The sequence below is a fragment of the Vollenhovia emeryi genome, unplaced genomic scaffold, assembly GCF_000949405.1.
Source record: "Vollenhovia emeryi isolate VEMERY1.0 unplaced genomic scaffold, V.emery_V1.0 DF939150.1, whole genome shotgun sequence".
Classification (NCBI taxonomy): domain Eukaryota; kingdom Metazoa; phylum Arthropoda; class Insecta; order Hymenoptera; family Formicidae; genus Vollenhovia; species Vollenhovia emeryi.
In genome coordinates this window covers 333,594-347,908 of record NW_011967216.1, presented here as the reverse complement: position 1 = coordinate 347,908, position 14,315 = coordinate 333,594, and the positions used below count along the sequence as shown (strand labels likewise).

The window sequence follows — 14,315 nt, the reverse complement described above, 5'->3', positions numbered from 1 at the left end:
TCTTTGGCAGATTATTAATCGTAACAATAAACTTTAGAGGACCGTAATCGAGAGAGAGATATATATAGTCACTTATAAATATACGGAAGTAGGAATCACTTTCCAGCACGTTATCGTATAAAACCGAAAAAACGATAAATACCAATAAAGATGAATCAACGCACGTGAAAAAAGCCTCTATCGTACAAAGAAGACACTGTGTTCTGTGTAGTATTTTATATTTAAGTTCTGTACCTTATATCATATTGTCTTCCACAGGTTTCGCTTTTAAAGGGAGACAAGAATGTGTCAAAATTGTGTTACACTTTATCTTTCGTAAGCAAAATGAAAGTAGAAAATAACTGAATTTTAAGCGACGTACTGAGCGCGAACATCGAATATTTTCCTCTCTCGCTCTTTCTCTCTATGCTTCTTATCAATGTTTCATTTACCTTCTCTGATGTCTTTCGGTACATTTGATGAGAGCGATGACATGGAAGGTGGTTGATAGAAATTGGGTCGTGCGCCGCTCGGTGGCAAAGATGTTACTTTGGACCTGAATGGAATTGCACGAGCGTATAAATTGACCAAGAAACAGATAATAATGTTTCACGAAAACTTCAAAGCTACCTCTGTTTACGAATTTTCTGATTTCTGCCGTCAAAGGAAGTCGGCGTGCCGGCCCCCGAGGTGTTAGACGAAGGCGGTCTGTACGGCCGCGGGCAGCCTTGAACAACAGGCGGTGATGATATTGGTGCATACTGCAACCGGGGGTTGGATGGTACGCCTGGATGCATCAATCTCATGTCCCCTGTAGCGTTCAGGAACATCTTAGCAGCTGTTTAAACAATAACAAATGTACGCTGCATTCAGAAGTATCACCTTGCACGATATGGACACCCTGATACATTGGCAGTGGGTAACGTGGTTGAGATTGTGCGCTTCGGTCTCCGCTCCCACCTCCGAAGAGCTCGTGCGCCGGAGTTGGAGACCGACTGGTTCTTTGGGAGTTACCTGGCGTGGTCGCCCGCACGCTGGGAACGACCTATTTCAGGAACACACTTTATGTTATCACCGTAACAAGTAGATGACGATGGCTGTTACTATCGCATTCTCACAGGAACATTTTGCCTGAAGACAAGATTGGGAACCAGCGTGGGTGCCATGTATGCGCTAGGTGGCGCCGGAGACGTGCCGTTGTGAGTGACCTGGTGTCCGAACGTTCCACCGGTCACCATTGCCGGAGATGCGTAGCTGCTCGAGTTGACGTACATCAACGGCATACCAGGTATCTATTAATTACACACCGAGGTGCATCAACTTTTCAGTACTGCATAATTCTATGCATTGACCACTTAATATTTCAACTGCAGCTTCAATTGTTAAGTTAATATTGGCAATTGCCAATACCAATAGATTAATAATTACCTGACTAGACGTCGGCGTGTTCGGTGGCGTGGGTACTCTGTACATCACAGGCGGCGGCTGCATCGCTGGCTGTCCCGGCGGGTAGTACGTAGGAACCATTTGGACCGGAGGTTGATACGTATAGTCGCCAGGCGTCGGAGTTACTGCCGGCACTGAATTGTAAGGTACCGGATAACTGCCGACGTAATTAGCTGAAAACACACGACGTTAATTGTTGAGACGTCGCGGAGGGAAATGAGGAGGCGGAAATACGAAGATCGCGTTCGACACAACGTACAACTTGCTTGGCTCGGAGGTGTCATCGTTTGCGCGTTAAACGAATAATTCGTTGGGAACCTCTGCTGCTGGTGCAGCTGCTGCCTGTCCCCCGGATTCTGGCCGACGGAGATTGTCGTTCCGGGCGGAGGCACGAAGTACATAGTCTGCTGGGGCTGAAAGGATTCATGTTTCACCAAACAGAACCGTACACAGCGGTCACAGTGCGCTCGTCGCGGAACATACTCTTCGTACCGGTATTTGATTCGGCGGCGGCGGTTGCCAATAATTCGGTTGTAACGACTGCACGTTCTGCACGGTCTGGTTTGCGGAGGGCGGCGGCGGTGGATACGCGGAGTGCGGAGGCGTCGGGTGACTGTCTCCACTACCACGCTGATCGTAAATGTTCATCCCCAAGAAGTATCCGGACAACTCGGCCATATCCTGAAATGTCGATTACAGTAATACGATTGAACTTTTCGAGAAGCGGCCGCAAGAAACTTTTCTCGAGCTTATTTGTTTATACCATGCTGGGATCACTTGTTAAATTCGTCTTTTGGAGGCAGATAAACACTCGAATATGAACATAACTTAAGCACGGGGAAATAAAATAACAGAGGGAGTGTGGCACACTAAGCGAAAGCAAGTGGATAGTAGGGAGGAGGGGCTAAGTGTATATTGAAACCCACGTGGGAAACCTGTCTAAATGAATTAGTAATTAACACCGTTTCGGGTAGGTTCCAAGATGGCGAGCCAATCAGATTCACTATCTCGCCCCTTGTATAGTTTGCAATACCCCTCTGGCCTTAATACTTTCCTCTGTTATTCCTTCCCCCTATGATAATAATAAGCAACACATTTCGAAAGCGCGCGACATTTATTCATTATCTCTGGCTGACTTATTTAAATACGTTCGCGTAGACGCATACTCGATTCGTGTAGCACTCACCCCTGACTGTGGTATTGGTCCTTGATGCACAGGTACCGCGTAATTCGTGTAGACCTGATTCTGGTTGAAGACGTCCCCCTGGCCGCCATTTTGCATGCTCATTTGACCCTGAGTCGGATGAGGCGCCATCATCACAGTTGATTGCCCCATGGGAGGCGGATAGACACCCTGATTATACGGTTCTGAGGTAGGTACATAGGTCGCGTACGGCTGTTGAGCTGTTTGGTTAGTATGACTAAATATCGGTAGTGTCGTTGACGATTTGACTAGACTTTGCTGCTGCGGCTGCGTCTGTTGCTGTGGCTGAGCTTGTTGTTGTTGTTGTTGTTGTTGCTGCTGCTGTTGTTGCGCTTGTTGTTGATGAACGGGTGGATTTTGCGGAGCAGAAATGGGAGGAGGTGGAGGTGGCGGCGGCGGCGGCGGAGTGAACGGCAGACTCGGCGATGTCGCCGTGTTCGTTACTTGGGTCCCGGAAGTCGCCGTTGTGACGTTGATCCTCGATTGCGACGACCTCTGCTTCCTGCCATCGTTCTTGAAGTTACCGTTCGTCGTTCTGGACGGCTCAGGAAGCAATTCTGTATGGTGGTGGTGGTGGTGGTGTTGTTGTTGTTGTTGCTGCTGCTGCTGCTGCTGCTGTTGTTGTTGTTGCTGCTGCTGCTGTTGCTGCTGCTTGTTAGTGGACAGCGCCGTGCTATTCTCGTTTTCCATCGCGAAGAATTTTGGCCGATTGTCCGGGTCGTAGCGATAAATCGTGCCGTCCGAGTTTGTATATGGCTGATTGGTCTGCGGGTTTATTATTATGCTGCCGGGCGGCACGCTGGATAAACTGGTGACTGCCCACATGACTGTCTGGTCGCCGCCCGTCTCCGGCGAGACTAAATCCTGACTAGATACTTGAGTGTGGCTGCACGTCATGGCGGCCGGCACGGGGGAGGGTGACGGAGATGGGGATATCGTCGCGTCGCTGCGCTGACTCTGCGATTTGTAGCCACTGCTCGAGCGGCTCGGGCTCAGGCGTGAACACATACTCGCCCCTGAATCTGCGGCACACATTTGCCACGTGATAATAGGATGAAGAGAGCATGCGAAGGCAGCAATAATGCAGCGGAATATCGCTATACGGCATATTACTGAGGTCTTTATAGGTACTTTCATCGCAACTTCGTTGCGCAATTACGTATAACTACCTTGCTTCATGAGGCGAGGTCCCGCGCTATGCGTAGACGTGACACTGTCCCCCCTCGTCAGCATGCCTTTGGTGTAGCCACCGAAACTGTATGACTTAGAAACGGACGGGCGCAACACCGCGCTGCGGAACGAATCCCTTCCGTCGAAGGATTCGCCCTTCAGTAGTCGATTTGACCTGAAGATTCATACATAAACTGTATTCTAAGACAATGATTGCATCGAGATTCGGTGATTATTTTATAGCTATTGTTCAATGCATTATTTTCCGGTTAAAATATTACTTTATCTTGTTATCTCGGTTTACAATGACGAGTGTAAATCAACGATCGAAGTTAAATCTCACGATGTACATTCGGACATTTAAACTTGAAGTGCATTTGTCCTATAATTATCTGCACCTTAATCTCTTTGCAGATAATCGTATGGAAATCAGTGGAAGCACATAAAACAGACGAGTGGTGATCGTTGAAAGTTGCAAACGCGACTTACCTGACTAGGTGATCCGGGTGTAGCAAGCGAAATCTTGCCGAGGCATCCGAACTCTCCGTCGAGGACCACGGCCAGGACGCGACTTCGCTGCCCTCGCCGCTGCTGTCCTTGAATATCCTCCGTCTCGCGCGCTCGTACTCCTCCTCCCGCTCTTCGAAGCTCTTGCTGCGCCGGCAGCAGTCGCCCGACAGTCTGTCGGGTGATTTGAAGTTGAAGCTATCCTCGAACGAGCTCGAGTCCCGTTTCAGGATGCTTCTTCGCGGCTCTTCCGATAGAATCAAGTCATCTCTGATGTGCTCCTTGAAGCGAGTGTCCGGTATCCGCATGTTCTTCGTCCGCGTGACGATGACGCTCAGACCCGACTGGTCCACGTTGTGCTCCATTCCGAAGTAAGCTGCCACCCGATGCACCAGCATCCTGTTGTACGACGACATGTTCGGGAACTTGTGTGAGACCTTCTGTCGGTCCTTCGCGAACTCGATTAAATCCTTCTCGATCTTCAGTAACACTGTGCGATCCTTCTGATTGCGATTTATAGTCTCCGCAATGAACTGCTCGAGATCTATCCCGGTGCTGTCCGTGTACAGTTCAGTGCTACTGTCTGTAAATTAATATAAAGCTGGATATAAGAATTGAAAATAAAATTTCGCGCGTGATTGTTTGGGGATCAGGATTAGCTTGATAGTAAAACACTTGACGGTCAAGCAAAGAATCCGGATTCGAGGAGAAAATATTAAAATATTTAACTCAACTGGAAAAAAATCATCGTTGTAAAGTAGAAAAGGATAATTAATATCGCGAATTATGAAGGTTGTTTTACAACGAGATACCGAATCTCTCATGGATTCCGATCAAATCGTACACTGTGAGCTTACTGAAGATGGACTTGCGAAAAAGATGAAAAAAAAACCCATCATGCAAGCAACGTACCGCGCGAGAGGCATGGCGACGCGCTGTCGTAACTGCCCTGGGACGAGTTCTGGTGTCTCAGCTTGTGCCTAGATCCGGGCCTCACCGAGAGCGTGTTGCCGCATTGTGCCGAGCACTGATTGTTGCAGATGTTCAACGTGTTCGGCCTTCGTTGCTCGGATTTGTGCTGATTATTCTGGCCGCACGGAGCAAGATTGGTGCTCTTTGGCGAATGCTGCAACGCTTGACCGGATCTGGTGGGTGATATCGGAGTCTGCAGTAGACCTGGCCGTTCATTTTGATTGTTCTTCACACAGTTATTGCATTTTTGAATGATATTCGCGCTAGCGAATTTGGAGCGATGGTTCTCCAATTTATTGCTATTGGTCGGAGAAGTGATGCTCTTTGGTGAGGGTACCTGAGAGGGACTAGATTGACCTGCGCGGCAAAGTCTCGGGATTAAAATTGTGCACCCTTCGAGCGCAGCGGGAAGGGGAGAGGGAAAATGGCGCTTACCATTTCGCGACGGTGCCCGACAGGTCGGCGAGGTCGCCGTGTTGCGCATTTGCTTGGGGGATTGAGCGGAACAAAGATTGCTGTTGAACATGGACTCGTTGTTGTTGAGCTTGGTGTTGGTGGAGTTGGGCGAGAGGCTGCACACGATCTTCTTCTCGCCGTCCGCCGATTGCGGACTGTGCGGCGACGATGGACCGTTGCCGTGCGGTTCCCGCGGTGGGGACGTCGATTCTCTCATGGCATGGCTTCTGACTAACAGCTTCAGTTTCGTGTTCGTCTGCAACCATCAAGACTTCTTCATGTACGCTCGCGCGTCCCAATATTCGATTCGCCGATGTAGCCACTTTCAATTCGCGTTTGCTATTCATACCACAGACTCGAAAGACGTAAATAAACCAAAGAAAAAGTTGAACAAGTGCTTCCAATGCTCAACACCTATATGTATATCTTCTGAATTATCGCCTGACGACTCCTTCCAAATGTACTTTCAAGTTCTAATGAGAGTGGGTGAGCGAAGTGGGGGGGGGACAATGATTAATGGCACACGTACCCGATTGCGAAAGTTCTTGCTTTCAGTGTCCGATTTGTCGGACGGCGGGCAGAGTGACGTGGGACGGTGGAGCGAGTTCGGTACGGGGGTGGTGCCGACGTTGGGGTTGGCATTCCCGTCTATCATATCCGACTCCGAGGCGTCCTGGGGTGCACCACCACCGGAGCCACTTACGGCGAGGCCTTGCCTGGAGGACGGCAGTGAGGGCATTCCTCCTCGCACCACCACCGTGGGACTCTCAGGTCGGTCCTGTGACCTGCTTCCTTTATACACCACTATACTCGGTACTGGAATCATCAAGTGCGCGCGTAAACCGCGATTATTGCCCTCCCGTCCGATCAAGATTTATTGCAGGATGTCCCAGTTTTCTAGGTCGACTTGGAAATGACCTTCTCTCGACAAAAATGTTAGGTCACTGCTGAGCGTGGCCTTTCAATATTTTTTTTTAATTACATGTATATTGGCTAAATTTTAAATTAAAATATGATGAGAGAATACGCGAAGCCAATTAACAAGTACAATGTCATTCATCTCTTTTTGGTGCATATTTTTGTCGAGAAAAAGTCGGTTTCAAATCGATCGAAAAATTTGTAGCGAAACGGACATTCAATTGCTCTAACAAGCCAATGCGTTTATGCCTCTCGTTTCTGCGTGTTTCGTCATCAATTCAATAATTCTCTAATCCATTGATGCTTTATGAAAATTAATGCTAAATGGAAAAGAAAGTGCAAAATAAGCAACTTGTGACCATCGTTCGGGCGCATTTAATCGAGAGCTGGTGACGTTTCTACAGCAGAATTTATCAATCCGCGGCATTGGCGAACGACGAGATTACTCTCACTTCCGACGTGCTTACGCGACCCTACCGTTCCATCTCTACCTCTGCACAAATGTGCGGTACGCGTGTGCGTGTGTACGTGCGGTAAACCGTTTCCGCGATGAGGCGCGGACCGGCGCGGAAGTGACGCGAGACGAAAAGAGTCCGCGTGAGAATGTCGTGGACACTTTGTGAAAGAGACACTTACTCTCCAGGCGGGCCATGTGTTAAATGCGTCATGGGGTTACAGTGCAGTACACCCTGCAACTGGTGGGGGTTTCAACATACACGCGCGCGGGTGCGACTAGCAGTTAGTACGTGAATCTTTCGGGTGGCGTGCAGCACGAGGGGCTGATACTAGGTGCCAGATCACTGCACGTCCACCTTCCGACATCGTATACTCTGTAAGCAGACACAACAACGCTCGTAACGTTCTCAAGTGCGAGGGGTCGCAGGCGGCACGTTCGAATCTCAACTTTGCCTCCGTCCCTCTTTGGGGCACAGAGTGAAAAGCGCAAGGAACAATTTCGTGCTGCCTCGTGGCTGCGCGAGCTTTAACATTCCTTCGATCACTCTTAAGATCGTTCTACATTAGTCGCAAGTAACCAATCGCATGGACGCAAGCAGCGCTACTTCCGATCGTAGTGCAGTCGCGAACGCCAGTCGCAAGGTTTGACCAAATCCAAAATTTGCGTCTCTGCGATTTGCGACAGCCAATGAACATCGAGCCTCACTGTCATGGTGTCTGTTTGGCTTGGTCGATAGCTCGTTAGTTTCTCGTGTTTCTTGACTTGAGAAGATTTTATATTAATAAAATGAGTCATATAGACTGGGATGATGATGATTCTTTGGACGTAAGTGTTACATATGAAGATGTGGATGAATCGTGATCAACCTTCGTGGATGTCGCAACATTCTCTTCGTTGATTGGCTGTGACTTTACGACTGCAATGTAGAAGTTCAAATCGCAAGTTTCTTGCGACTTGCGACAATATGGACGTGCCAGCGATTGCTTACAACTTAATGTAGAACGACCTTTACTCGATGCGCGAAATTTAATTCGGGATATCTACGAGGGCGGTTTGAAAAGTCCGTGCAAAGTCAGAGAGATGTCATCACTGGTGCGTATCGATGTTATTTTTATTTAGTAGCGTCTCTCTTGGAAGAATAAGCACCAAGTTTCGGCCAGATCGGTCTATTTCTCTGTGTTTGGCGTTCGTTTGAATCGAGAAAGTCGAGTGATTGCCAAAGCATGGATGAAAGAGAATTTCGTGTGTTGATCGTGCGAGGTGTTCCCCGGGGGGTGGTTTGCAGCTGTTTCAGCGGAATCCACAGAACTTTAAGCGTCGTCACTGTGGACGAAACATGGATACACCACTACACGCCTGAGACCAAGGAGGTGGTGATTGCGGAAACGAATGCCTATTTTGCAGAGTTCGGCCAATCCTATTATTTGGAAGGGATCAACAAACTGGAGCAGCGTTGGACCAAGTGTTTAAGCCTAAAAGGAGATTACGTTGAACAATAAAAAAAACCGTTTATCCCGAAAATTTAAGTAGTTTTCATTTTTGCACGGACTTTTCAAACTGCCCTCGCGCTCGATCTTGAAGACCAATTCACTCGGTTAGAACAGAAAGGGTGCGCGTGACAAAATCATATAGAGGAAAGTCCTCTATTACGGGACTGGATTGTAATATGAGGTAGCAGATTTTCTACGTCCAAATCCATCACGAATCTCTCCTCGCAACGATTATACGATCTAACAGTCAATTTTCCTCTCAACAGATTTCACTCAATAACTTCATGACGGAACCAACAGATGACGCCTATTAATTTAGCAGAAACTCCGATATCTCATATTAGGAGCTTATCGCGTAATAGAGGACTTTCCTCTACATATTCGAGGAAAGTGAAAAAAAATCCGTTTTACAAGCTACACGAATTTTTTTAGTGTGTTTTACGCTACTTTTCCCTTAAAGTTTCAAACAGATGCGTCTAGCCGTGTAGAGCAAGGACCCATTGTTAACTCGCTTTCAGTTAAATAGTCACATATCCTCCTTTCTGTTTCTCACTCGGTTTAATTCTCTGGAATTCTCTCATTCCTCAGACATTCTCATTCGAATTTTCAGGCGAGATTGCATTTTCGCGAATTAAGTATATATACATATTTTATCCGGAGAAAGGATATAGAGACGCGCATGATTCTTCTTTTCCAATTGTAAAATCATGGGGGAAAAATTAGCCGAGGTAACAGATCTGAGAAAGTAATAAAAAAAAGGATGAAAAAACACTCGCAAAATAGACACGGCGCGTAAAATTTTCAAGAGGCGCGATAAAAAAGTAAGGCCGTAAACACAAAGGAAAAATATTAACGCTTAAATATTAAAGGGAGGTTAAAGCGAACTTATCCCAGCGCAAAACTCACGTAGCGAAACTTTCGCGGTAAAAAAATAAAATAAAATAAATGTAGCTCCGCGAAACAGAAACAAAGTTCTCGCACGGGGACCGTTTTCGACAAAAAGTTTCCCCGAGAATTTCAGATTTGTTGCCAGGCGGTAAATATCCCGTTAATATGTCGCGCGGATGCGATAGCGATGCCGTGCATTTTTACAATTTAATCGCACAATCTCCCGCAGGCGGTCACGCCACTGTTAAATAATTTCGCCGCTGGTGCAGCGAATTGCGTTACCTGTTGAAGGGCGAGAACAAAGGGACGAAATTTCGCCATTAACGCGTAAAGAGAGAACTGCTTGCCGTCAAACAGAAAAGACAGGCAACGGTGTCGTCGTATCTTTATGCAAAGAGCGCCCGATAATTATTACGTAGCGAAGGTAAACGTTGAGCTATGAATCACGAGCCTCTATAGGTCAGCGCTACACCATGAGTCATTTATTCGCGCGGCGTTATTGGATTATTAAATGATGGAGCCGCTTTTCATAATGGAGCGCGTATGACAATACACACGGCGGATTGAAAAGTATTTCACCGATGCGCTATTACGCGTGATCGTGCGTAACGAGATGTTATTAACGTGAGCGGCACTACCGTGACGCTTAATCGCGTTACGCAGCTAACCGCCCCTTGAAATAAATGAATTTCACATCGGTCATAATTAGCTCTTGTTAATGCGTGATGTCCCTCCCCCCGCCCCTGGCCTCTTCCCGCTGCGCGTTGCGAGAATTTAATAACCCGGCCGTGCGTGGACGCTCCAATATCTGGCAAATTGCCTCGGATTGCCGATGTAATAGCTGTGCGCCGTGTAAATAACGTGGCAAATATCTCGCGTGTATGAACAAAATGAGCGTGTCGCGCGAGTGACGCGCAGGCATTCGGCATGCTCGCAGCTGCTAACTGTCGCAGAGTACTATTCGAGCCTAATCTGCAATGTGCTCTTTGCGTCTAGGAACATTTGATTTTGCATCGAGACGCCTGAAGGAGCTTCGCCGGCGACGCACGATCGTACAATGTGTAACGTGCGATTTATCAACTTGCACAAATCCTTTTACACGCAAGTTCCCTGTTACGAGAGAGGCTTCCAGTGTGAGTTAGCGGGTTCTTTCAACGTCCAAACTTAATGGCAAATCCACTTCCGCGACGATTACACGATCTTAACAACGAATTCGCCGCTAAACGGATTTCACTTGAAGAGCAACAAATTCATGGTGGAACCAATAGATAATGCTTGCTGAAATTTAATAGAAATCTCTCATATCAGGAGCTCGTCTCGTAACGGGAGACTTTTCTCTACTTATTGGCTACAAAATAAAACGTTTCCAGACGCAAAGGGCACATTGCGGATCAGGCTTTATCGCTGCTTCCGTTAGGACACACGATATTCGCGAGCTAACTACCGCGTAGGGAGGGAGAGAGAGGGGGGGGGAGGGAGGATTCTTGCCGATTACGGCCGGCGGGGATCTTAATCTGCCGAAATCTCGCCCCGTCAGCTGCGATCGAAGTTTACGGCCGCGCGACCGGACGACGACGCTGATCGCAAGACGAAAAGGCGGCAAGAGCGGACGATCGTCGATCGCGCGAATTCGCGTACAAGCGGAAGCCAGGCGACTAGGACAATTCTCCTTCTCTCCCACGGTCCAACGAACCTCCAGTTAAATTCGGCGGCCTCCATGGCGGCGGCTATAATTGCGAAAGCGCGCGTATCAGCGCGCGTTAAATTTAAACCGGAAATGCGACTGCGGCGTGCCGCGGTGCTCTCGTGCCACTCTTCCTCCGCGCTTCTGCCGCATTCCACTTCGCGACGCGGATAAATTTATCCTCCATTCTCGACGACGACGCGCCGATCGCGAGCCGCCCTCGATCGCCGTCGATCAGCTGCGCCTTTCCCTTTTCCTCGGCGTTCTCTCTCTCTCTCTCTCTCTCTTTTTTTACTTTCTCTGCGTCTTTATAATCGACGAAACGACGTTGCGTGCGTGCTCAATGGCTATTGATCGTTCATCCGTTCCCGCTTCCTCCCGCTGCTTGTTTTCATTCAACCCAACTTTTACTCGTTCCCCGCCGTTCGCATCGCGCACCGAGCGACCCGATTCTCGTTTCAGGCGCCGCTCGGGTGCCCTCACGTTCGCACGAGAGCCAGGACCGGGGGGATCAGCGTGGAGTCCCTCTTCCGTACACCAGAGATCGAATCGTATTTGTCGACGCGATTGGCTCCGCTCCTCGCAATTCCCTTCTCCTCCTCCGACGCCGATCTTATCTCGCGTGCCTGATATGACGTGCGTGTGCGCTTTACCGCCGATAACGGCGTGCCGTAAAAGCGATCCGGATCGTCGATCCGCGGGCGACAGATCCCTCCGGTCGGTTGTCCGGCTATTGCCGCGTCTCGCTCGTAAAAGCGATCGCGAGATGTCGTCGGAACGCGGTTTCCGCCGCGAGCGGGGAAACTCGACGAACGCCGGGAAAAACCCACCGGAGATGCGGTACGTCGATGACGACGATGGGTCCCGTTACGGCAGGAAACGTCGACGCGTCGGGGTTCTCTCGGGATCGCGAACGAGCGTCCAATTTTTCGTTACAGTCCGGCGGTCCCCCGCGACGATTTGAAACGACGGCTCCGCTCCGGCCGCGGTGTATTAATTGACCAGAAACCAACCCCGTCGATCGGATTAAACTAGAACCACTCTCGAGGCGAGGCGTTCCTAAGAGAACTTGAGCGGATTATCACAACACTCCGAGCTTCTCTCCTTATCGTTGAGCACAGGATCTCGCGCGGGGGTGTCCGCTTCCCCCGTTGACGGAAAGGTTTACGTAGCGAGCGCCCGGATATCGTGTCGCTGGACCGTGTCGCGCGCACTCCGGGGGAACCGCGATCGCGCCGCTCGGCGATCGAGATCGATCGACGATCCCCCGGCTTTCGGGGCCGATCGGGCGGAAATGCGGGCTTACCGCCGCGACCTTCCGGCCGCGATTCTCGCCGTCCGCGGGCCGGGGAGGGCACGCCGCTTTGGCAAGACTTCGCGGCGTCTCGAAAATAGCAGAACGCTTCCTTCTCCCTCTCTCTCCCTTCTGCCCTCGCGTTCCTTGCGCGCGCGGAATCTGGTGCCGTCGCGCGTTCCTCTTCCGTGTGCTGTGCCGTGCCGTGCGCGCGCTCCGCGGTATTCGCGAGACGGAAGCGTGGGTCCCTCGCGGCAGGAGGGAAACGGGCGACGGAGGTGCGAGCGCGGGCCACCGCGATTCGGCGACGCCGATGAGAACCTGGACCAGCCGCAAGCTCTGCCGAGAACTCCGCGTAGTAACGTCGCGTCGCCGCGGCACCGCTTTGCGCGAGAGACTGAGAGAGAGGCGCGCGTGCGGCGCGCGTGCGGCGCGCGGCTCACCCGGGTCGAGGGAGGGCGGCGAGGGGGTAGCTGGCACTTCGGAGGGAACGAGAGCGTCGCGAAACCAATGAGAGAGACAGAGAAATACAGAGAGAGAGAGAGAGAGAGAGAGAGAGAGAGAGAGGAGAGAGAGAGCGCGCCTCTCTCTCTCTCTCTCTCTCTCTCTCTCTCTCTCTCTCTCTCTCTCTCTCTCTCTCTCTCTCCCTCTCTCTCGACGGAGGCAAAATCTCGACGAGAGCGATGGAGACGGAGAATCTCGATAGGCGGCGAGGGGGTGAAGACAGAGACAATCGCCGTCACCGAGAGGGAGATGCAAGGGCAACGGGGGCGGGGGAGGGGAGAGAGGGAGGAAGAGCGATCGGAATGATCGGAAGGAGATGGCGAAGCGCGGAGGACAGTGGCGGCGAACGGAGACAGGTGATAACGGCAGTGGGAGATAAGAAAGGGACGAGGGGAGCGGAGCGATGTATACATTGGCCTAGTGCACGCGTGCGCGTGTCCGTGTGTACCCGGTGTACACCGAGAAACCGCTACGGTCTACAGGGTCGGTTTCGAGCCTGGAAATTATTTCGGCGAAATGTAAATATTCTGCTTCCGCGGAAAGCATTATCGTTCATTGCACGAAAGTGCCGATTTACTGCGCGGAAAAGAGAAATTCGCCCTCCTCTCTCTCTCTCTCTCTCTCTCTCTCTCTCTCTCTCTCTCTCTTTCCCCAAGGCTACAATCTACACACGCGCGCGAAACAAAGCGGAGCTTTCTCTCCCCGACGATATTGATCGGGCGATCGTTTTGACAGTGGTTTTGGGGAAAACGAGCGGCGGAATCGAGTCGCGAAGAATCGGACTTATTGCGCGCAATAACCATTTGTTACTCCAGTGACGATCAGGCACAATTCTTCCGATAAATGTTCCAAGTAATCGCGCCCGGGAGCAATGTAGTTTTGGCACCGCGGAAGTCCATTACCTGTTCCGATTGTAAGCTCCAGACTATCGGCGAGCATTCGAGCTGAAGCTCTGTCGCAATCGTGTCCAACGTTATTCGCCGGCTGTCGACGGACTTCTCCGCTTCGTTGGGAGACGTGACATTTTTTTTCCTAGCTCTCTCTCTCTCTTTCTTTTCGTTGCAATATAGGCGAGACTGAAGTAGTTTCTGCACAGAGAGAAAAAAATAGTCATTTTTGGACCCAACCATATTTTTATAATTCCTCCAACGTAATTTATGGTTGACCTAACAATATTATAGTTCTCATAAACACAATATTGGTCCATGCAATTATAAAAATATGGTTGGGTCCAAAAATGACTATTTTTTTCTCTCAGTGTGTACTTCGCACGCAAACGACAACGCACGTCATTCGTATAACTGCGAAGGAAAAAAAAACAGAAATAAATAAACTGGGACGCGGAC

At 49.9% G+C, this 14,315-nt stretch overlaps 1 protein-coding gene across 6 annotated transcripts in view; it reads right to left on the bottom strand.

The window, feature by feature from the left end:
* The window catches only part of LOC105565618 (cAMP-regulated phosphoprotein 21), a 53,381-nt gene that overhangs the window by 6,142 nt on the left and 32,924 nt on the right, over nt 1–14,315 (bottom strand). Inside the window, exons 1-15 of one of the 6 annotated variants that reach the window (XM_012018951.1) lie at nt 11,181–12,737; nt 7,289–7,482; nt 6,264–6,550; nt 5,714–5,990; nt 5,219–5,635; nt 4,289–4,889; nt 3,799–3,974; nt 2,612–3,651; nt 1,918–2,106; nt 1,685–1,838; nt 1,408–1,598; nt 1,098–1,271; nt 862–1,024; nt 610–790; nt 432–535 (exon numbers count right to left, since the gene is read on the bottom strand). In XM_012018951.1, coding sequence (XP_011874341.1) covers nt 432–535; nt 610–790; nt 862–1,024; nt 1,098–1,271; nt 1,408–1,598; nt 1,685–1,838; nt 1,918–2,106; nt 2,612–3,651; nt 3,799–3,974; nt 4,289–4,889; nt 5,219–5,635; nt 5,714–5,990; nt 6,264–6,550; nt 7,289–7,304 — 3,970 coding nt within the window. In that variant the 5' untranslated portion in view covers nt 7,305–7,482; nt 11,181–12,737. Of the gene's footprint in view, nt 1–234; nt 265–431; nt 536–609; nt 791–861; nt 1,025–1,097; nt 1,272–1,407; nt 1,599–1,684; nt 1,839–1,917; nt 2,107–2,611; nt 3,652–3,798; nt 3,975–4,288; nt 4,890–5,218; nt 5,636–5,713; nt 5,991–6,263; nt 6,551–7,288; nt 7,483–11,180; nt 12,738–14,315 lie in introns of those variants that run through there. The other 5 variants (XM_012018950.1, XM_012018952.1, XM_012018953.1 and 2 more) reach the window with 5 other exon arrangements.